We start from the raw sequence: 21,696 nt of genomic DNA on the forward strand, positions 1-21,696 counted from the left end.
AAGTACTGGCAGAGTTGGTGGATCCAGCTCAGCACGTCTATAGGAGACTCCCGGCCGGCGATGAGAGCTTTGGCTTGCTGGAGTCGTCAGAGACGCCGACTTTACACCTCGGGCTCAAGAGGTCTTACAGTGCAATAGCAGACAAACCAGACTAGATTCCGTCCATCCTGTCTAGAGAATTGCTCCGAGTCCCGGAGATTGATCAAAGAGGCCATGCCTCGACAGTGCCGGTCTCCCTCCTCGGATCCTGCAATGGATGTGAGATGAGGATTCGATAGGAACGTTGGGTCAGTCAGTCTCCTTGGCCTATAAATTCCCGCTGATGAACAACTCTTACCTCGTACACCACAAACATCCAAATTGCTAACAATGTGCTGTCATTCTTGTATTGAACGGGATCATCTAGAGCTGCGTTGACGGCCTTGAGAGCGTTCCCATACGCCCGGTTTCTGTTAGCCAGTGTAGCTGTCGTCCTCGTCGTACTAGCTAAATATGCACATGCAATAGCATTACAGACTGCGTAGACCGGGGAACCTTCTTGCGTGCTAGATATAATGCGTGGAATGGTAGCGAACATGTTGCTGTCTATGCTTATATCCACAAGCCCGACGGAGAACTTGTCTAGGACCAAAGGAATCACATGCTGGCTCAACACCTGGGAGGGTTCGTATATTATCTGGACGGAGGGGACGTCGCCGTCTTTGGCAGAGTCCATTTTGGCCATTGGCGGGTCGTGGTAGCGCATTTTCCGACGATCATGCCTCGTGCTCGGTTGAAACGACGAGACGTTGGCAATGCGGAAGCGCATGCTGACCTCGTCTCGATAGCCTGAACATGATTTCCCTACTCGTAGGCATTGGCTACAGGACGGACGTGCAAGGTCACACTGGAACTCATTTGATCAGTGGACACTACATTCGCAAATCTCAGGACCGCCGTACCTTGATACGTCGCTGTCGACAAGAATGGCAATCTCGGCTATATCGACCCGTGTTCGGCATTTGCTTTGTGTTCCTCGAGTAACTCTAATGAAGATGGTGCTCAACTGGCACTCTGGAGCCTTGGAGAGGTCGGAATGATCGAGTCAGCAAAGCTCAGCTTTGGCCCGTTTGGGAAATCGATTCGTGCAGCCAGTGGCAACTGCAGCCACGATCATCAGCGTATACCGCTCGCTCACGAATATATAAAGACGGCTGTCTGGACAGGGTCATTTCTCCAGAACTCGTTCTTGCAATCATAAATTGATCTCATCCACAATGTCGCCTTTGCCAGTCATTGCCTGTGGCAGCACCAACCCGCAAGTTTTCAACGCCGTCAAACCTCTTTACTTACCAGAGTACGAAAGTAGGGAAGAGAATCCAACTGGCACTGGCTAAGTTCTAACATCATCCGTAGTTATACATAATGTCACCAGCAGCGCCTCCGGAGCAGTAGAGATACCCCACTTGCTGCAAGGGCAGGCCCCGCCCATTGCTGAAGAGCACAACCGCGGCACCATGAACTATTCCAAGCCACCCGTGGCCGTGTTTGCAGGGGCCTTGTACAGCGATAGGGAGATTGACGAGATGCGCCAGGCGTGTCAAGGGCTCAGTTCCGTGCCTTGGTTGAAGATGGATATGACCGTGCCCAAGCCGCCGCTTGGACCGGGGTATGCGGAGCATGTCGTGCAGAGAATCAAGGCATGTATGAAGAAGATTGAAGCCGAGGGAATGCTGCAACAAGATGGCCTGTGGCTTTATTGAGTGAGAGAGACAGAGAGCAACCATCCGGTATAGCGCTAAGTCGGGCAACTAGTCTAATACACACAATCCTAGCTTATGGGATTATCCAGTATCTTACGGTACAACTCTTGAAAACAGGGGAATAGGAATCCTTGGATTATGCTGAACCTGGTTTAGGCTTTCTTGGCCATTAGCATTCAGTCAAAGAGCGTAGGTGGTGACACCGATTTCCGGCCACCACGGTATCAATACGACAGTAACTGATCTTGGGCGAACAACCTGATTCTCCTCAAGTGCTTCGACAATCGGGAGGGCGTGGCCACGCGAGTTGCACATACAGCATTCGTTGACCGGAATACCCTAAGCAATGCGAAGTCGAGGGATAGTATTGAAGTGAGAGTCATGGCTTTCGGGGGATGCTCACAGGCGAAAAGACTGAAGGCATTTGGTTCGGGCGAATATAGCAAACACACGGGCAGTCCTTGTGAATCCTCACGAACGTCTTAGCGATGCGACTTTCTGGTATAGAACTGATATCAATCCAAAGTATATTGATTGTGGAAACGATGCGCTTGTTAATATACAAATTCTATCGAGTTCGGTGTATCTATGTCAACCCGGGCACCGACAGTCCGATTCTATGCACCAAAAGCAAATCTAGATCGAGTACCACTCGTACCTGGACATGTCGTCCTGTTCAAGAAGTTCCTGGTTCCTCCGCCATGATCGTCTACTATTCAGCTCAAACCGCGATGCCGGAGCCCAAGCTGCATCCCAAACCTTGGGGTCATTGAGATAGCTCACGGACTTGAGAATCCCGAATCGGAAATCCAAGGGCTCGGGGTCGTCGCTAGTTCCAGATGGTAGTCTCATATAATACCGCACGCCGTCGGGAATTTCCTCTTTGACATGGCTGATGAGAATCAGGGCTTGATCCTCCGACAGACCATTATACCGATGTTTGCCTTTTTTGCTATGTGTTTTGGATAGAGCCTCACCGTGTTCAAGGAACGCCAGACACTTGTCACGCTGGGAAGCAGTCAACCCCGAGAAGGGCTCGTCTAGAATCACGATATCCGGCTTGTGGACCAGGGCACGCAGGAACAAGACAATGCGCTGCTGCGCGGTACTGAGTTGCCCAAACCGAACATTGTCGGCGTACTCCACGTCGTAGTCGGGCGGGAAAAATGGTTCGTTCAGGCTCACCCCGGGAAGTTTGGGGAAGTTTTGAGACACGTCGACGTGGGATGCTCCATTCTCCTGATGCACTGCATTCGACTCATTTGGATCAAGCTCGGCCTTGAAGGTGCGAAGAAAGGCATTGACGTCAATGTCATTCTCGTGGACAAGCTTTGGTTTCGACAAAAATGTCTCTGCAAACGCCGACTCCACACATTCACGTACCGTCAATTGACGCGGGAAAAATGCATGAATCTCAGGCGAAGAATGTCCCAGCCGAGACTGAAGTTCGAAGATCGAGATTCCAGGCTTGCCTTTTTCGGGAAGACGAGACCGTCCAAACAATTTGATTGGGAGGGCGTATGTCTGGGGATGGTCCGAAGTAATGAGCGACAGCAGCGTTGTCTTGCCCGAGCCATTGGCACCAAGAACCGCCCAGCGCTGGCCTCGACGTACTGTCCAGTGTAGCCCAGATTTTTTCTTATCGTCCACTTTCTGTTGCCAGTCACCCAGGACCGCCTTGTCACCGTATTGGACACGCACACCGTCCATCTCGATCAACGGCTCTCCCCCCAGAGAAGCATGCTGATATTTCCGGCGGCTATGAGTCTGGCCCACGGTGAAATCTCGGAGCAGTTGTTCATCGAGAACACCGGACTTCAAAAGATCGCGAGCCTCTTGCGCAATATCATTTTCAGCACCGCTCATGGCACGGGGTTTCACAGTCGTGGCAAGACGCTTCCAGACATCCAACTTTTCGACAACCTCCGAGCGTAAGCCCTGTTGGATGATCTGATGGGAGTTGCCCACGATGATCATGTGTGTGATCCACTGTGGCACTGCATCCTGCGGGCGGAGGGCCAGAACTAGCCGTGGAGAAGATTTTTGAGCCAGGCGGAACAGAAGATCACTGATGCTACGAACCGTGGGCGGATCCAATCCCATGAAAGGCTCATCGAGAAGCAGCAGCTCTGGCTTCTTGAGCAGAGCTTGTGCAATACGTGTCCGCCGAGTCTGGCCATTGCTAAGGTTCGCGACCGGCATGTCAAGCAACTTGGTCAGGTGCAGGTCGGCGGTCACCTGCCGCAGTAGCTGCTCATCATGCAACGTGCCATTTTCCTCTCCTTCCATGGGGTTGAGTGAGGTTTGGCCTCGCAGGAATTGCTCTACCGTCCAATCGGTCTCCTCGCGATGGCTCTCATACCGAGCACTCAGATATGCGCCTCGGGTGCCGCCAATGGCTCCGGAGCCTTCACCGTTGAATCCAATGTATTGAATTGCGTTTTCGACAAGTCGTAACCGGGGGTCCTTGGCAGCGAGCTCATCGGTGAGGAGGTAGGGATATGTGCGTGAGTTGGGTGGGATGGAGATGTGCTGGCCGCGAAGGATATTGAGCATGTCAGTTCGCTCCGACGGCCCAATTACTGCCCAGTATTGCTGCACGGGCTTCGCACCCTTCGAGGGAGGCGAAGGACCGGAGGGGAGGGTGAAGTTGAAGTTCCGGTATAAAGGCGGATTCGAGGTACCATCTTGCTCCGTCGGGTATTGCTTGTAGAAAGTCCCGTCCTGGATGCGAATAAGCGGCACGGAGGATACGAACCGGGTCGCACGCAAGGACGGCCACAACCGAGTGCGCAGCGTTGTTCGAAGCATCGTCGCTGGCAGGTGAAAGAGCCGGAGCGCATCTCGGAGTTTGGCGGCGTTAGTAGGGTTGGTCACGTGGACCTTCATTTGAGTGGACGTGGGAGCATAGAGATAGGATCGACGTGGAATAAAACAATGAAGCTATTAGATTAGATCAGGGACATAATGAACTACGTGGGTTTCAGAAGCACTCCATTCAATTGATACAATGTGCAATTGCATGAAGCCGCAGGAGGAAGCTCGGTGCTGGATCCAAATCTGCCGCCGACCTCGGAACTATATTTGAAGGCCGATCAGGGCGCGGGGAAAATGGAAAAGTACTTGGAAAAGACCGATCAATTTCATAAAGAAGGAACTGTTGTTGTTAATTCCACAGAATTATGGCAGATTCCTCTATCAATTATACTAGGTATGAATTTCTTCCCCAAGAGTGTCGCTCTCCTGCGGTGACTGACTTGGCCGCGATAGTCAACCGGCTAAATGAATGTGCACAGGGCCTCGGTGGATCGAACTCCGATCTTCTGTCTCCCTGCATTTTTGATTCTTCAAAGATTTTCTAACACCTGGAGTAAATGTTTCCTAATTCCCTATAGCTTGTCTACCCTCCCTTGCCCGCTCCGATAAGACCCCCTTCGACTTCATGCCGATCCCTTCGCTCCCGCTGTTCCTGGCAGCCCAACAGCATGCGCAAATCGACCCGGCGAAGGTGGCCGTGATCGACGCGACCAAGCAACAATCCTTCACATACACACAGCTCCTTGAGGACGCAGCTGGCCTCCGAAAGCAGATCACGGAGCAGCTGGGATTTACCGACTTGGAAGAGCGGCGCATTGCGTTTCTCGTGCCCAATGGATACGACTACGTGGTGACCAGCTGGGCAGTTTGGGCTGCCGGTGGAGTTTGCGTGCCACTTTGTATGCTCTTGCGTCCAAACCAGGTCACGTAGAAAGATGTTAAGAAAGACATCTTTCTTGGCCAACTGTATAGATGGCTAATCTCGAGAGTAGGCACCAGTCACCCCGTCAAAGAATTATTATACATTCTGGGCGATTCCGACCCATCGCTCGTTATTATCCACCCTGCTTTTGACAAGGTTGCGCCGGCTTTGCGCGAGGGATGCACTACGGATGTTCTCTTCATGGGTCTTGACCCGTTCACCAAGAATGATGCGCCGTCTCTGCCATCCTTCTCGCCGTCATTGGCCCTTGACAGACGCGCCCTCATGATATACACCAGCGGAACCACATCAAACCCCAAAGGGTGTGTCACCACGCATGAGACGATAACCTTCCAAGCTGGCTCTTTGGTCAAAGCCTGGAAATACAGCCGGAACGACCATCTCATTCACGTCCTCCCACTCCACCACATTCACGGCATTATTAATGGGCTAGTCGCTAGTCACTTGAGTGGCGCTACGGTCGAGATGCATCCGAAATTCGACCCTCGGGTTATCTGGGAGCGCTGGCAGGTCCAAGACTCTACTCTCTTCTTCGCGGTGCCTACCATCTATTCCCGCTTAAATGATTACTTCGACACCAAAATTCGCGGAACTCCCCAGGAGGATGCTGCTCGAGTTGGAGCCCATGCCTTGCGTCTCATTGTCAGCGGCTCAGCCGCGCTACCGACTCCTATCAAGGCCAAATTTGGTGAAATCACCGGCCAGACCCTGCTAGAGCGCTATGGAATGACAGAGATCGGCATGGCTTTGAGCTGTGGACTGGAAGTGGAGAATCGTATCGATGGAAGTGTCGGCTGGCCGCTTCCTGGTGTCCAAGTTCGATTGACTGACAAGGAAACCGGTCGCATCGTGGAAGAAGTCGATGAAGATGGCATGATCGAAATAAAGGGTGGCAACGTCTTCCTTGAGTATTGGCGTAAGCCCGAGGCTACAGCCTCCGAATTTACGGCAGATGGGTGGTTCAAGACTGGGGATGTCGCCAAACGCGACTCGGATGGCGCTTACTTCATCCAAGGGCGCGCATCAGTGGACGTAATCAAATCCGGTGGCTACAAAATCTCTGCACTCGAGGTAGAACGCAAAATGTTGGCTCTGGAATCCATCCAAGAGGTGGCCGTGGTCGGGCTGAAAGATGAAGAATGGGGCCAGAGAGTGGGAGCAGTGGTCAAATTCCGAGTAGGTTTCCAGGTAAATCGTCTGATGCACGTTGCTGATACCATTTAGGGCTATCCGTTGGACCTGCAGACTCTACGTGCCCAGTTGAAGACTGAAATGGCAGCGTACAAAATCCCCACCGTCTTGCAGGTCGTGGATGCCATCGAGCGGAATGCCATGGGCAAGGTTAACAAGAAGACCCTTGTGCAAAAGTATTGGCCGGGCAAGGCTTGAGGCAAATCTAGCCGATAGATGAGACAATTGTGCTTAGCGAGGATATAGTATACAGGATGATTCAATCAGGAAATTCTTGTAGATTCTTATTGAACGACCACAGGCCTGCTATGGTTTTTATAATTGAAAGACCCAACGCGGATCCTTGTCACCCAAAAATCTCCCTCTGCATCTCCAATATCACCCATCAAAGGCCTCAATCCTTGCGCCTCCCGAACACGCTCCTTCTCGGCATTCTCCCGACGAAGCACCTGCCACAGAATTGCGACGACAATGATATTGACCACAAGATACCCGAGGGCGAATCCATCCCCAAGGAAATACCGCGGACTGCTCTCGCTGCGATACAGCTGTGTCCCGACAAACGCACCCAGGTTACCAATAGAAATTTGCATGGCATTGGCAATGCAGCGCTTCGTCTGGCTGGAAACATTGTTTGCCGGCCAAGACAGCACAATATCAACAGCAGGATAGATACCCGCCGCGGCGAAAGTCGTACCGGCATAAGACATACCGGCCCGGTGCTGCGAAAATAACATCATGTATCCAATGCAACCGAGGGCAGACGAGCCCATGATAAAAGGCGCTCGGCAGCGTGTCTTCTCCGAGAGTACGGCAACGGTGATCGTCTGGATGAATGCTATCGCATATGGAGGCACAGTGAGAAGTTGTGCTTCATCAGCGGAGTAACCGAGCTCCTTGATAATGGTTGGCTGGGCAGTACTTAGCTCTGAGAAGACCGGGTTTGTCGCATATAAACTGACCAGAAGACGGGATGTATAGAGAGTCAACGACATGGTGTGAAATTCTAACCCATGGAGTCACACCTTGGGGTCCTTGGATGCATCAAAAACTGCGCGCCACGAGAACCTCTCCTCCCGCATAGAATCATTGTCATTTCTAAGCCGAAATTGGATGAAATCTCGTTCACCTTTGGACAGGAAATCGGCAGTTGCTGGATAGTTGTGCTCCTAGAAGTAAGCAATGATAGATACGATGGCGGTCAAGAGCCCTTCCTGGTTCATGCAGTATTCATCCTGGGACGTGGGTTGTGCAGAGCCCCGAGTTACGGGACCAACAATTCTTGAGAAGCTGAAATCAAGAAAAATCCTACATGGCAATGAATTAGGTCAGGTAGTTTACGGAGATCGCCTTGGGTCCACAATCTGAAACCGCTGAACACCGCTGAGATCCGTATTCAGCGCCGAGAATCGGGTGGGTCCTGGCCGGAGAGTCATCTTGAAAAGAAAATGCAACGTACGGCCTTAAAATGAATTGAAAGTGAATGATGAAATTGGTATATTGATAATTTTGGCTGCCAAATGCCAATGCAATGAAAAAATGCCCCAATAAGCCCCCCAAAACGCCAGAAACCCCAAACCAAGCAAAAAACAGACCGAACGCAACGCACGCCACGCAAAAAACACACCAGACATAACACACGACACACACATAAACCACATAATATACAAGACATACATAACACGGGGTTCATCGAATTCATGAAACGGAAATTCGTCTAATCTATACAGCTCACGTTCTATCGAGGCAGCTGCACCTACGAAAGATATCCAGACAGAACGCGCATAACTTTTGAAAACAGAGCAGAAAAAGCAAGACATGACATGCGTGATGGAAATCGACGGCGCTCTTTTCGTTGTCCCGGTCCCAGGGACATTATGAAACGACAAGACGTCTACGGCGCCAGGACCAGAGCCAGCAGCGCCATGCGGCAGTACAGGCCGTATCTCATCTGTAGTCACTATGTGAGCATATTCCTGGGTGTAGGGAGAGGGAAGGTAACGTACCTGGCGGAAGTAAGCAGCCCGCTGGTCAAAGTCGACCTCTTCGGAAATCTCGGCGTTCCGGGGCAGCGGGTGCATGACAATCATGTGGCTCTTGGCGTGCTTGAGCAGAGCGTTGTCGATGACGAAGCTGTTCTTCAGACGCTCGTACTGGGCGAGGTCGGCGAAGCGCTCTTTCTGCACACGAGTAGAGTACAGGACGTCGGAGCGAGCAACGATCTCAGGAGTCAGCTCCTCAGACTCGCAGATGAGCTTGCCAGAGGACACGAGCTGCTGGCGGATCTCCTCAGGAAGAGCCAGCTCCTTGGGGGAGACGAGCTGGACGCTGACTTCGTAGAAGCGGAGCAGCTTCATCAAGGAGTGCACAGTGCGGCCGTACTTAAGATCACCAGTGAAGGTGATGGTCAGGCCGTTGACGGTACCCAACTCCTCACGGATAGTGAAGAGGTCCAGGAAGGCCTGGGTCGGGTGCTCAATGGAGCCGTTGCCACCGTTGATGACGGGTACAGGGGAGAACTTGGCCGAGACATCGGTGCTGGTGGGGCTGGGGTGGCGCAGAACAACGGCATCACCATAGCAGCCGAGAGTGCGGATGGTGTCCTGCAGAGTCTCGCCCTTCTGGGTGGAGGAGTGTTCGGTGGAGATGGCGATAGTCCGTCCACCTAGACGTTGCATAGCGGCATCGAACGAGGCCGAGGTGCGGGTCGAGGGCTCGTAGAAGAGAGTGCACAGAACGCGACCCTTGAGGATGTCAAGAACACCCTGGCGCTGAACACCAAGACGCATCTCCTGGGCGACGGTGAACAGCAGGTGCAGGTCCGCACGAGAGAACTGGTTCACGGACAGCACGTGCTTGCCACGGAAAGGAGAGCGCGCGAGCATATCGTACAGCGAGGAGGACACCTGCGAAGAGGGGTACAGAGGGGGGCCAAGCTCGCCAACAGACGGAACAACGGCATCCAGAGCGCGGGTACGACGACCCGGGGTGCCCGAAACGGACGCATGGCGGTCAAGCGAGCTCTCGGGACGAACCATGGGAGTCATGGGCTTCTGCACAGGCGATGTGGGAACGATCCGGTGGGAAGACATGTCGGTACCCTTGGCGGCGTCCTTGGTGACGGCACCGTCAAGGCAAGAGGTCTTGCCCTGGAAAATGACCCGCTGGACTGAACCGCGCATCATCTTGCCGTTAAACGGAGACCAGACGTCGCGGCTCTGGAACATGTACGGGCGGTCAATCTCGATCTCGAGCGAGGTATCAGCCTGGTCGTGCAACTCGAAAATCTTCTTCGGGTTCTCATAGAGACGAGCGGTGACGTCCTCCACGGTCAGGCGGCCCTCTGCGACAGCAGTGAAGAGTAGAGGAAGCGACTCAGCAATACCGGCCACAGGCGAGGCTTCCTTGCCAGCAAGCTGGAATGGGATGCTACCGATCGAGAAGACATCGATGGTACTCATGTGGTCCCACAGAGCCTTCTGGTCCTCAGCTGAAGGAAGGGAGCTGCAGGCCGGGAAGTCCTCCTGAGAAAGGAACAGGGAGAAGATGGAAACGTCGCAAGTCACCTTCAGGCCCTTCTCCTTGCTCAACGCAATGAGCTTGATGTCCTCCTTGGAGGTCACGCTCATGACGTGGATGTTGCGGCTGTGCAGAGACGCCAGAAGCAGGATGGAGGCCAGGTCGGTGCCCTTGGCATCGGTGATCAGAGGCTTGTTCGAGGGCCAGGCTCCGAAGTGGTTGGTTACAGTAGCCACCTTGTTGATGTTGCCCGAGAGATGATTGAAGGGGATGAACAGGGAGCCAACCTCGCTGGTGACCTGAGTAACCTGGTCAGAGTTGTTGGCAGTAGCAGCAACAGAGACATTGAAGTCGCAGTAGGACTTGTCTTGAGCGTTCAGCTGAACGATCTTCAGGTCACTGGCCTCGGTGACGGAGCTGTCCACGCCCACCGGCATCACACGGACCATACTGAAACCAGCAGCGATCGAGGCCTTGGTGACCAATTCGAAGTCCTTGGAACCGGGGGTAACAAGATCTGGGACGAACGCAGCAATGTTGATCAGACCGGGGAGGACCACAGTGCGGTGGCTGGTCTGGAAGTCAGAGGTCTGGATGTCCAGAGTGAAGTGACGGGCGATAGCCTCAATCAGGATTTTCGCATTCTTGACGTTGGTGACCAGGGGAGTTTGGTAGTCCACAGCCATGCGACGGGTGCGGTAACCCTTCGACATGTAGTTGGCGGGGCGGCGGAAGCGGTTGTTGGACGGCAAGTTGATGTAAAGATCGATGAGGTTGTTCGACAAGTGTTGGGTCAGAGAGTACTCAGACTTGATATCATCCTCCTCACCAGGCAGATGCTCCAGGTACTTGACGGAAACACCGTTCTCCTTCAGGAAATCAGCGGTACCGGAAGTAGCAAACAGGTTGTATCCGAGGTTGGACAGCTTCTGGATGGAAGGCAGCATCTCCAACTTCTCCTTGTACGAACCAATAGAGAAGAGGATGTTGCGCTTAGGGAGACGGAAGCCAGTGGACAGAAGGGCCTTGAGGTAGGCCTCGTACTTGTCACGGCCGAAAGAGGCGACCTCACCAGTCGAGGCCATTTCAACACCCAGCACAGGATCAGCACCAGAGAGACGCGAGAACGAGAATTGCGGCACCTTGACACCAACGTAGTCCTTGGGAACGTTGACAGGGGGGTACTCGGTGAACGGAATGCCGATCATAGCCTTGGTGGCCATCTCGATCAGGTCCACGCCCATGACCTTGGACACGAAGGGGAACGAACGCGAGGCGCGGACGTTGCACTCAATGACCTTAATGTCATTGTCCTTGGCAATAAACTGGATGTTGTAAGGACCAGTAACGTTCAGAGCGTTACCAATCTTGCGAGTCGCCTCCACAATACGACGGACAGTCTCCTCACTCAAATCCTGAGGAGGCAGAATGAGGGTTGCATCACCAGAGTGAACACCAGCGTTCTCGACGTGCTCTGAGATGAAGTGGCCGACCATGACACCGTTACGGGCCACAGCATCCATCTCAATTTCCTTAGCGTTCTCAATGTACTTGGTGATGACGACAGGGTGCTCTCGAGAGACATCAGCAGCCTGGTTCAGGTAGCTAGCCAGATCGTGCTCGGAGTAGACAGTGTTCATGGCAGCACCGGAAAGGACGTAGGAGGGACGGACCAGCACGGGGTAGCCGACCTTGTCGCAAAAGTCGCGGGCCTCGTCAATGCTGGTCAGTTCCTTCCAGGCAGGCTGGTCAACCTCGATACGGTCCAGCATGCGCGAGAACTTGTAACGGTTCTCGGCACCATCAATCATCTCGGGCGAGGTACCCAGAATGTTGACATTAAGGCGGTGCAGGGGCAGAGCAATGTTGTTCGGGGTCTGGCCACCCATAGAGATGATCACACCGCTCGAAGCCTCCAGCTGGTAAATGTCAAGAACAGTCTCCAAGTTGATGTTCTCGAAGTACAGGCGGTCAGCCTCGTCGTAGTCGGTACTGACAGTCTCAGGGTTGTAGTTAACCATGATAGTCTTGTGGCCCTGCTCGCGGAGAGTGCGGATGGTGCGGACTGAGCACCAATCGAATTCGACCGAAGAACCAATACGGTAAACACCAGAGCCCAGGACCATAATACCGTGATCATCAAAGCTAAGATCGTGCTCAGAGGCATTATAAGTCAGGTAAAGGTAGTTGGTCACAGCTGGGAATTCAGCAGCGACAGTATCGATCTGCTTGACAATAGGCATGATGCCTGCCTCGACACGCATGCGACGAATGGCCAGCTCATTGGAGCTCAAGAACTTGGCAAGCTGGCGATCCGAGAAACCAAGCTGCTTGGCCTGGCGGATCATGTCGATGGGAACAGTGGTGGCATTGAAGGCAACCATGGACTTGCCAAAGTCGCTCAGGCCCTTGAGGCGGCTCAGGAACCATTTGTCGATGTTGGTCAGCTTCCAGATGTCATCAACGCTGTAGCCAGCGTGCATAGCGTTGGCAATGGCAAATAGACGCTGATCGGAAGGAGTCTGGAGCTCGCCCTTGATGGACATAAGAGCACTGGTCTCGTTGAAACCCAGGTTGTGGAAATCAACGGACCGGATGGCCTTCTGGATGGCTTCTTCGAAAGTGCGACCAATGCTCATGACTTCACCGACACTCTTCATGGACGAACCAAGCTGGGTCGAAACACGAGTGAACTTCTTAAGATCCCAGCGGGGGATCTTAACAACGCAGTAATCAAGCGAGGGCTCGAAGCAAGCGCAAGTGGACTTGGTGACGGAGTTCTTGATCTCGTTGAGTGGAATTCCTAGACCCAGCTTAGCGGCAATGAAGGCAAGCGGGTACCCAGTAGCCTTAGAGGCAAGTGCCGAGGAACGGGACAGACGGGCGTTGACTTCGATGATGCAGTATTCCTTGGAGAACGGGTTCAGGGCGTACTGGATGTTACATTCACCGACAACGCCAAGGTGGCGAATGACATTGACCGCGGTTGTCCGCAGCATATTGTAGTCCTCGTCGGAGAGGGTCTGCGAGGGGGCGACGACAATAGAGTCACCAGTGTGAATACCAAGAGGATCGAAGTTCTCCATGTTGCAGACGGTGATACAGTTGTCCTGAGCATCACGCACGACCTCGTATTCGATTTCCTTCCAGCCCTTCATACTGCGCTCGATCAGCACCTGCGGGCTGACGGCCAAAGCCTTGGTGCACAGTTCCTTCAGCTGCTCCATGTTGTCGGCGAAACCACTGCCAAGACCACCCAAGGCGTAAGCGGCACGCACAATGACGGGGAAGCCGATGCCCTCAACGACCTGCAGCGATTCCTCGATGGTCGAGGCAGAGGCGGATTTGGCGCACTTCTCCTGAATGGAGTCCATGCTACGAGCGAACAGCTCACGGTCCTCGGTGGTGATGATGGTATCAATAGGAGTACCCAGAACCTGGACGCCGAGAGACTCAAACTCATCCTTGAGCTGAATACCGACCTGAAGAGCCGTCTGTCCACCAAAGGTGACGTAGATGGCATCGGGGCGCTCGTGCTTGATGACCTTGCGAACGAAGTCGGCGTTAACGGGCAGGAAGTAGACCTTGTCAGCCAGACCCTTCGAAGTCTGAATGGTGGCAATGTTGGGGTTGATCAAAATCGTGTAGATGCCTTCCTCCTTTAGCGCCTTGATAGCCTGACTACCGGAGTAATCGAACTCTCCAGCCTGTCCAATGCTCAGACCACCACTACCCAGGACCAAGACCTTCTTGACGTGCACGCGGGGGGCAGCCTTGATATTATCAGCCTTGAGGCCACCAGGGAACTCCACGGGCTTGGTGAGAGCCTCGGCAGAGGCAAGGGTCTTCTTGATGGTGTTGATGAAGACGTCAAACAGATATTCGGTATCCCGGGGGCCAGGGGTGCTCTCCGGGTGGAACTGAACACTGAAGAAGGGGCGGGTGGTGTGACGGATACCCTCGTTGCTGCCGTCGTTGGCGTTGACGAACAACTCCTCCCAGCCATCTTGAAGGCTAGAGGCGTCCACGGCGTAACCGTGGTTCTGAGAGGTGATGTGGCACTTGCCCGAGATCAAGCTGGTGCAGGGAATGTTGTGACCGCGGTTACCAAACTTCATCTTGCTAGTGGTAGCACCAACCGAGCGAGCGATAAGCTGGTGGCCCAAACAGATACCAAAGACAGGCGTGCGAGCATCTTTCAGTGTCTTGGACAAGTTGTTGATGGTAGTGGTCAGGGTCGCAGGGTCACCGGGACCGTTCGAGACGAACAGACCGTCGTAGTCCTTTCCGGCGAGGGTAGGGAAGTCGTAGTCCCAAGGGACGACCATGACCTCGACACCACGGGCAAGCAGGCAGCGGAGCTGGTTGTGTTTCATACCGACGTCCAAGCACAGGACCCGAACGGGACGGCCCGAGGGGTGCTTGAGAGCAACATTCTCGGGGGGTGTGAAGAGACGGGGCTCACGGATGGAGACTACAGTCGACACAATCGCTGTCAGAAACAGAATTCACTAGGATTTTTTTCAGATTTATATCAGGATCACTCACCCTCATTGACGAGGTTCTTGGTGTTGGGGTCCACCCAGTCGATCTGCTCAAAGTGCGACTTCCAGTTTGCGGCATCGACACCAGCGGCCACACCATTGGTGGCGCCGGCGTTCTGAAGAAGCATGCGACCAAGCATGCTACCCTTTTGACGAATGCGCTTGGTCAGCGCACGGGTGTCGACACCGTGCATGGCGGGAACACCCTGCTCCTTGAGCCATTGGCCCAAAGAGGACTGGGCCAGGAAGTGGGAGAAATCCTCGCCGGCGTAGGTTGCCACCACCAACGCGGAGACGTGGATCTGAGTCGACTCAAAGTGCTTGGGAAGAGTCTCGAGCAGTTCGTCCATCTGCTCGCGGTCCGGCACACCGTAGTTACCGATGAGCGGGAAGGTGATGACCAGGATCTGACCGCGGTAGGAGGGGTCGGTGATGGACTCGGGGTAGCCGACCATACCGGTCTGGAAGACCAATTCACCGGCAACACTCTTCTCCGCACCGAAGTTGTAACCCTGGTAGACTGTGCCATCCTCCAGCTCGAGGGCCACGAGCCGGTCACTGCCACCCCGGACGGGGATAGAGGCCGGGGCAATCACGGCACCAGAGGCCATGTTGGGCAGCAGGTCCTTGTTGTTCTGGTAGGCAACTGCACCGCCCGACTTGGGACTGGTCGGGGAAGTCAATTCCTCGTTAGGAGCCGACTGGGACATCGAATTGGAGAAGCGAGAAAGAGGGGACAAGTCCTCTCGAGGACGCGATCGGAGCGAATGCAGGTCACTCTACTGCAGCATCCGCCAGCAGGACTTTCCTTGTATGGATTTTTTTAGTCCTTTTTAGGGGTTTTTTATAGAGGAGGTGTGGAGGAGGAGTAATTAGAGGAGATGGAGAGAACAGCTGCAAGAGCTGGAGGTATGAAGGAAGAAGAAAAGGTCTGTGGCAGAATAAAATTTTCGTGCCGCTGAGGGCCCACCGGTTTCGGTGGGGAGTGGGGCTCACCGCCTCAGAGTTTTCGCACTGATTCGGCAGAGTGGACGGTCACAGTGATGCCTGGTTGGGTTGTACTGTGTATACTGTGTATGATAGCAGAGCATATTTTTCGATTGTCTAGTATGGGTGTCTTCCGCAACGCATTAGACTGCGATAGAGGCAATGCATGCAATGCCAATGTTCTCCAAAAGTTCGTCCTGCAGGGCCTGCAGGCGGTGAGTGCTGATAAGCACGATAGGCGATCGGAGATGCGGCGATGCTTGCGGTTGATATACGGCTACCTAGGTATGCTCCTGAAGAAGATAGATGCTCGTAATGAAGTTAGGACGAAGGATCTGGATGAGTTACAGCACGGTTTTTAGGACCTTGGAAGGTAGTGCCGAAGATCGGCATATACAATGACGAATGAGAACCACACCTCGGGCGTTTAGATGTTTGGCCCTCCCGTTAACGAGGCACAGGGCGTAAATAAATCTCTTCCTAAACATGTATCTTTCTACCTTCGTGGACGTCTTTCTAAACGGCTTTCAACTATGTCGAATTTAGGAATAACTTGTTTACTATTCCGAATATTCCAAAGTAGGCCAGCTATGTGCGCCTAGAGCTTGGAATATTTCGTTGGTTCCCTTGTACTCTTGAATACTTACATATACCTAACCACAGAGGCAGGAGCTTTCAGTCAATGTTAAGAAATAGATTTTGACAATACCTCCCACAGGATATTTCAAGTATGCATTCCCTGTGTTAGAGATATCTGCTATTTGCAACCTATTACTGTAACGTCCATTATCCCGTCGCCATGGTATTTGGTGCCACTAGGAATGAGGGGAAAGCAAAAACCAGTCATTTGCAGCTTCTTGCAGTTACTTGCAAGTATAGTTTGTGTTAAACCTGAAAGAGGAGGAATGTACGGTCACCTGCACCTGACAGGCTGCGCAATGACGTGTGGAGCTCCGATCGCCTCCAGATCTGCGATAGCTCCGACTCGCGTGTTTAATCGCGCTCGCGCTGCCTTACCGGGTCGATTTCTTTCACTCATACTCCGTGCTACCCCGGATTCGTCGTGCCCAGCCCCTCGGCCTCTTGTTTATATTTCTGTCACCCCTCCAATGCGGTGAAACAAAACCTCTCCCTACGGTACCTCGGTCATGCAGAAACCCACGTGAATTTCTCGCTTTCTACAATGCTGGCCTCTTTGCTTCGTCCAAAAGGCCGGCGGGGTCGCATTGATCAGACTCCCTTTTCCTCCCCTTTCACACCCAGTGATACCTCTCCATGGTTTCGAGCGGCCGCGCAACGCGGTCTGCGACGCAATCCGAATGCCGACCACAGCAGCGAAGACGACGCGCCAGAGCTGGAAGAGATCGACGAGGGAATGGATGAGGACTGGGTGGGGGAAGAGGACGAGGAGGACGATGGGCCAGTCGAGTCAACCCCTCTTCTTCCCATGTTTTCTGCCTCGCATTTGGGTACCGTAGGATCCAATAAAATTGGACTATAACAGGTGATTAACAAATAATCGTTACAGATGCTTTACCCGTGTACGATATCACCCACGCCATTCGTCCCCTCATCGCCTCTCGCTGTGAGACGACTTTGACCTGGGACCAACTGCGTTCGCCGCAGGTGTCCCAGTTCCTCGTCAAGCCGATCCAGCAAAAAATAATGTCGGCACACTTTTCACGAGCCACCCTCTATGCTTTGATGGCCAATTGCCTGCAGTTCGAAAAAGAAATACAACTTAATCCCGGAAACAGCGGTGCTAGCCAGACCAGGGCGATGGTGAGCGAGCTGCTTGCTATCAAGTTATTGCGGGAATACACAACCAGAGAATTGGTCGACGCCTTGTCATATGAGTTCTTCCCTCTCCAGGGCCAGGATCCCACAACTGTATGGTCATCTGGCCCCCAGGGAAAGCGATTGGCAGGCTCGGCCCGCGTATCGTGTCTGGAGGTGGCTATTCGTGCCCAGGCCAAACGATTCCTAGCCCATCCGGTGGTTGTGCAGCAATTGGAGGCCATTTGGGCGGGCACCATCATCTTCCATTCTGCCGCCGATCACCTACATCGGCGGGTTAACAGAAATCCCGCTGGCGAGCTGGAATATGGGACATCGGCCGATCAGAATGGAAACCAGGTACCCGTCCCTGGAAGTGCGGCGCTCCGGCGCTCCGTGACTCTGTACAACCCCCGCGACGCATCATTGTTCAAGCTCTCCCGGTTGCGAGTTCCGCGCTATCGACAATTTCTCTCGACATTATCTTTCGCGGTGCTACTAGGACTCTTCTTGGCGGTTCTGGAACAACGCAGCCGGTCGATCACATCCCTCGAGATAGTATTCTGGTTCTGGAGTGCAGGATTCATGCTGGACGAGATTGTCGGGTTCAATGAGCAGGGATTCAGCCTCTATCTCATGAGCTTTTGGAATCTTTTTGACTTGGGGATATTGTTACTGCTCTTCTGTTACTACTGCCTGCGGATCTACGGAGCCTTCTTGACATATCCGCGAAACCGTGAGTTGGCCGACCAAGCATACGACATCCTGGCTGCCAATGCAGTACTCCTATTTCCGCGCCTCTTTTCGATTCTTGACCACTACCGCTATTTTTCGCAACTGCTGATTGCGTTTCGCATTATGGCGTCGGACCTGATCGCGGTATTCGTGCTGATCGTGATTGCATGCAGCGGCTTCTTCGTTGCCTTCTTGTCCTTTGGAAATGATAACTCCCCGAAAACGGTGGCCTACGCTTTGTTCCAGTTGCTCATGGGTTTTACGCCCACTGCCTGGGCAATGTGGGAAGAGTACAACTTCGTGGGCAAGATAATTTTGACGGTCTTCCTTTTTATATGTCACTTCGTGGTAGTGACTATACTGATCACGGTCCTGACCAACTCCTTCATGAGAATTGTTCAGAATGCCAACCAAGAGCACCAATTCTTGTTTGCCGTCAATACAATCTCCATGGTCAAATCCGATGCCCTCTTCTCCTACGTGGCCCCGGCAAACATCATCGCTTGGCTTGTTACACCTCTGCGATCCGCGATACCGTTCCGCCAATTCGTCAAACTCAACCGGACGATAATCAAAATCACCCATTTACCAATCCTATTCACCATCTGTTTCTACGAAAAGACATTTCTCTCTGCCCGAGTAGTTGAGCCGATGAATCTGGTCGAAAACACGACCCGTGAGGAAGCATCAGTCCACCCACAAAACTGGCGACCCACTCGTCTTCGTGGGTTTAGCTCGAGGGTACACCGTCTGGTGCGAGAGCCATCCGTTGCGACATACCAAAAAGACCAGGCATTAGAGGAAGTATTCCGAAGGCCGTTTGGAGACGAGGGCATGCGCGAGCGGCCTAGCAGCCCTCATAAGTGCCAGACAAACAACGTGATCAAAGATTGGATGCAGGAGATCGGCTCTGGTCCGGCTCATACCCCCGACGACCAAGATTCAGCCGTGCTGGAGATGCCGCCGCGTCGACCTCGGCTCCCGTACCGAAAGACATTGACTGCGCATGGACGCATCTTCACCGAAACTACTCGTTCGGTGGCATCAAATCCCGAAGATCGAGTCAGTCATATTGTTAGCCCCGCGTTCCGACCTCGTCGCGAACCGATCTCGCCTACTCGCACTCGGCAACTCTCCCAGCATACAGATATGGAGGGCGATGACGAGCTTACCAGTGACGATGCAGACTCGCATGGCAAACAGTCTGATAAAGAATCCATTGTTGACGACAACCATATTGAAAGCATCGAAAAGACCACCCCCAAGTTTTACAGCTCTCGACCATCCACTGCGCGAGTGTCACGCCGTGGCAGCCCCACACGCCGGCCCAAGCATGCCCGAAATGCCTCCGGCATTACCATGCTCTACAATCCAATCGGCTCCCTGAATGAAGGAACGGAGGGCCGAACCACCCCTCCACGACCAAACGACGACTCTTCCGAGGATGAGCTTCCCGCTCCTGTGTCTGCATCTGTAGATCAAGGTACGATGAGGAAGCATATGTTGAATGCGATCCTGGCTCGCAATACCTCCGTCGGCTTGAACCCAATGTCTGTTCCGGAGATGGACTATCTCTCTGATCGTCCTTCTGCACGACGACAGCGCTCTCTGCTCTTTGATCTAGGATCTGATCTGGGAGATAATCGAGCAGTGGCCGGTGGCTTTGGGGGCGCCATCCCAGGCAGCTTCAATACTCAGATAGCACTCGCCACCGGGGGTCTCCACCGAGATGTGCCTAATCAAGACATGCTGAGCAAGTTAGTTCTGGCTCGTATGAACAACATTGAAGAAGGCTTCCGTGAGGTGATCAAGGAAGTCAAAGATCTCGCACGTGGTGGGTCCAGTCGCAGCCGCAGTCACAGCCGGCCCGATCAGCTTCGAGCAGTCGGACGCGAAAAGGAAAAGAAGAAGCGAGGGGAGAAGAAAGATTTGAAAAAGCGCAGGCCTAACTCGGAGGCGAGTGGACCCGGGCGCGACGGGAAACCCGACGAGGAAGCGTAAACCATTTGTACATTCGATTTGCCTTGTATATGTATCGCGAGCGGCATTTGTCTTACGGCGGATTCATCTTGTGTTTCTGCAGAATACCATGACCATAGGAGACTGGCTCTTTGGATCGCCTGAATAACACCAGTTTATCTTTTTTCAATCTCCCTGGGCATTGCAAGAAAGGTGTCAAAGCGATCCCCGAATCACGTCCTCGTCGTGAAGCTATCCCGCGATTTCCATTTTGGTGCGCACCCCTCGCCGCTTTGTACCCACCAACACAAACCCAAAATTAGTGTGATTTTTTGGATCCCTCCGAGCTAATTTCGGGTGTCCACCTCAAAAAGAAACCGACATTCGCAATCTGAAATTGGTTGCCCGGATTCATGAATCCTGAGATATCCTACATCTTTCGTTTGGGAACGATCGCTCATTCTATCTTTCGCCAGCTCGCCCATTCTGTCACCATCAAAACCCCCCAAACCGGAATGGCCTCAAAAAATCTATCCATTCTACCGGCGGACATCATGGAGTCCCAATTGTCCGCAATTGATCTTCTAACGGCGATGTTCCCATCACCGGGCGAGCTGGAAATCCCTGAATCAACAACGCAGTGCGTCGAGAGACTCCGGGACTGGTGCCAGGACCCGACCTCCACGCCTTCCGGGATACCAGAATGGATCCCCCAAAGTATATCCCTCGTCGTCTGTCTACCTATTACAGACGGAGACAAAACAATTCAAGTCAATGTTTCCATTCCCCTACAACGTGAGGATTCGGAACGAGGCTGTGACCAGCCACCGCCATTAGGCTACTCGCTTCGACAGCCGGACTGGATGTCCAAAGCCGAGCTGGCTAGACTTGCCCCCTTAATACCGCAACATGATGCTCTAGAGGCATTTGAATACATCCAAGAAGAAGCTAGCCGCTTTCTGCAAGATAAGCATTTACAGTCACAAACCGCGACTTCAGAGGAATGTTCCAGAGGGCCGCTCGTGAGAGTCTGGTTTTATTTTCCCTCTCTATCAACCCGTAAAAAGAGAGACGACATGGTCAACCTTGCACCGGGGTATTCGCTGACGGGCTTCGTGTTAGCGGGAAAGCCGGGTGTCTTATGTCTCGAAGGCGCATCGACGGATATCGATGCCTATATGAGCTTCATCAAAACACATTCGTGGGGAGATATCCCCAGTCATCAGAAAAAGGTCAGCGAGAGGTTTCGAGAGACAGAGAGTATTCGGAGGGTGTTTTCGGGAATGGAGGAAATCACAGATTCGCTAGGGGAAAGAGGCGGACAGCGGGCCAATCGAGGGGATATGCAGGCATTGGAGGCGTGGTTGGGAGCAAAAGGCTTACACGAGGCATTTGAAAATGTAATCTTTTAGCCTGTGATAGGTTCCCCAGGTAAGTAGGCATTTGATAGTCATCTTCCTGGGGTGACTTTGCTTTATAAACT

The 21,696-nt window shown here is 53.1% G+C and overlaps 8 protein-coding genes across 8 annotated transcripts; 4 read left to right on the forward strand and 4 right to left on the reverse strand.

The window, feature by feature from the left end:
• Window positions 1–202: 202 nt before the first annotated feature.
• N7498_007985 (uncharacterized protein) lies at window positions 203–808 on the reverse strand (the record flags this gene model as incomplete). Its single annotated transcript, XM_058455047.1, has 2 exons — window positions 203–247; window positions 338–808. 2 exons carry the CDS (start codon window positions 806–808, stop codon window positions 203–205), a joined length of 516 nt encoding a protein of 171 aa, XP_058305035.1.
• Window positions 809–1,256: 448 nt separating this feature from the next.
• N7498_007986 (uncharacterized protein) lies at window positions 1,257–1,742 on the forward strand (the record flags this gene model as incomplete). Its single annotated transcript, XM_058455048.1, has 2 exons — window positions 1,257–1,344; window positions 1,396–1,742. The coding sequence occupies 2 exons, from the start codon at window positions 1,257–1,259 to the stop codon at window positions 1,740–1,742; spliced, it is 435 nt and encodes a 144-aa protein (XP_058305036.1).
• Window positions 1,743–2,378: 636 nt separating this feature from the next.
• On the reverse strand, window positions 2,379–4,631 carry N7498_007987 (putative ABC transporter; the record flags this gene model as incomplete). Its single annotated transcript, XM_058455049.1, has 1 exon — window positions 2,379–4,631. One exon carries the CDS (start codon window positions 4,629–4,631, stop codon window positions 2,379–2,381), a length of 2,253 nt encoding a protein of 750 aa, XP_058305037.1.
• Window positions 4,632–5,184: 553 nt separating this feature from the next.
• Window positions 5,185–6,891, forward strand: N7498_007988 (acyl-CoA synthetase; the record flags this gene model as incomplete). Its single annotated transcript, XM_058455050.1, has 3 exons — window positions 5,185–5,458; window positions 5,552–6,678; window positions 6,727–6,891. 3 exons carry the CDS (start codon window positions 5,185–5,187, stop codon window positions 6,889–6,891), a joined length of 1,566 nt encoding a protein of 521 aa, XP_058305038.1.
• An 86-nt stretch (window positions 6,892–6,977) lies between these two features.
• N7498_007989 (uncharacterized protein) lies at window positions 6,978–7,688 on the reverse strand (the record flags this gene model as incomplete). The annotated part of the gene is made up of 1 exon (XM_058455051.1): window positions 6,978–7,688. The coding sequence occupies one exon, from the start codon at window positions 7,686–7,688 to the stop codon at window positions 6,978–6,980; it is 711 nt and encodes a 236-aa protein (XP_058305039.1).
• Window positions 7,689–8,587: 899 nt separating this feature from the next.
• N7498_007990 (bifunctional carbamoylphosphate synthetase/aspartate transcarbamylase) lies at window positions 8,588–15,466 on the reverse strand (the record flags this gene model as incomplete). The annotated part of the gene is made up of 3 exons (XM_058455052.1): window positions 8,588–8,644; window positions 8,700–14,686; window positions 14,761–15,466. 3 exons carry the CDS (start codon window positions 15,464–15,466, stop codon window positions 8,588–8,590), a joined length of 6,750 nt encoding a protein of 2,249 aa, XP_058305040.1.
• Window positions 15,467–16,926: 1,460 nt separating this feature from the next.
• N7498_007991 (uncharacterized protein) lies at window positions 16,927–20,255 on the forward strand (the record flags this gene model as incomplete). The annotated part of the gene is made up of 2 exons (XM_058455053.1): window positions 16,927–17,212; window positions 17,272–20,255. The coding sequence occupies 2 exons, from the start codon at window positions 16,927–16,929 to the stop codon at window positions 20,253–20,255; spliced, it is 3,270 nt and encodes a 1,089-aa protein (XP_058305041.1).
• Window positions 20,256–20,728: 473 nt separating this feature from the next.
• N7498_007992 (DUF1115 domain protein) lies at window positions 20,729–21,625 on the forward strand (the record flags this gene model as incomplete). Its single annotated transcript, XM_058455054.1, has 1 exon — window positions 20,729–21,625. One exon carries the CDS (start codon window positions 20,729–20,731, stop codon window positions 21,623–21,625), a length of 897 nt encoding a protein of 298 aa, XP_058305042.1.
• Window positions 21,626–21,696: the final 71 nt, after the last annotated feature.

Source organism: Penicillium cinerascens (assembly GCF_028974065.1).
Source record: "Penicillium cinerascens strain IBT 15544 chromosome Unknown scaffold_4_segment0_segment0, whole genome shotgun sequence".
NCBI classification, from domain to species: domain Eukaryota; kingdom Fungi; phylum Ascomycota; class Eurotiomycetes; order Eurotiales; family Aspergillaceae; genus Penicillium; species Penicillium cinerascens.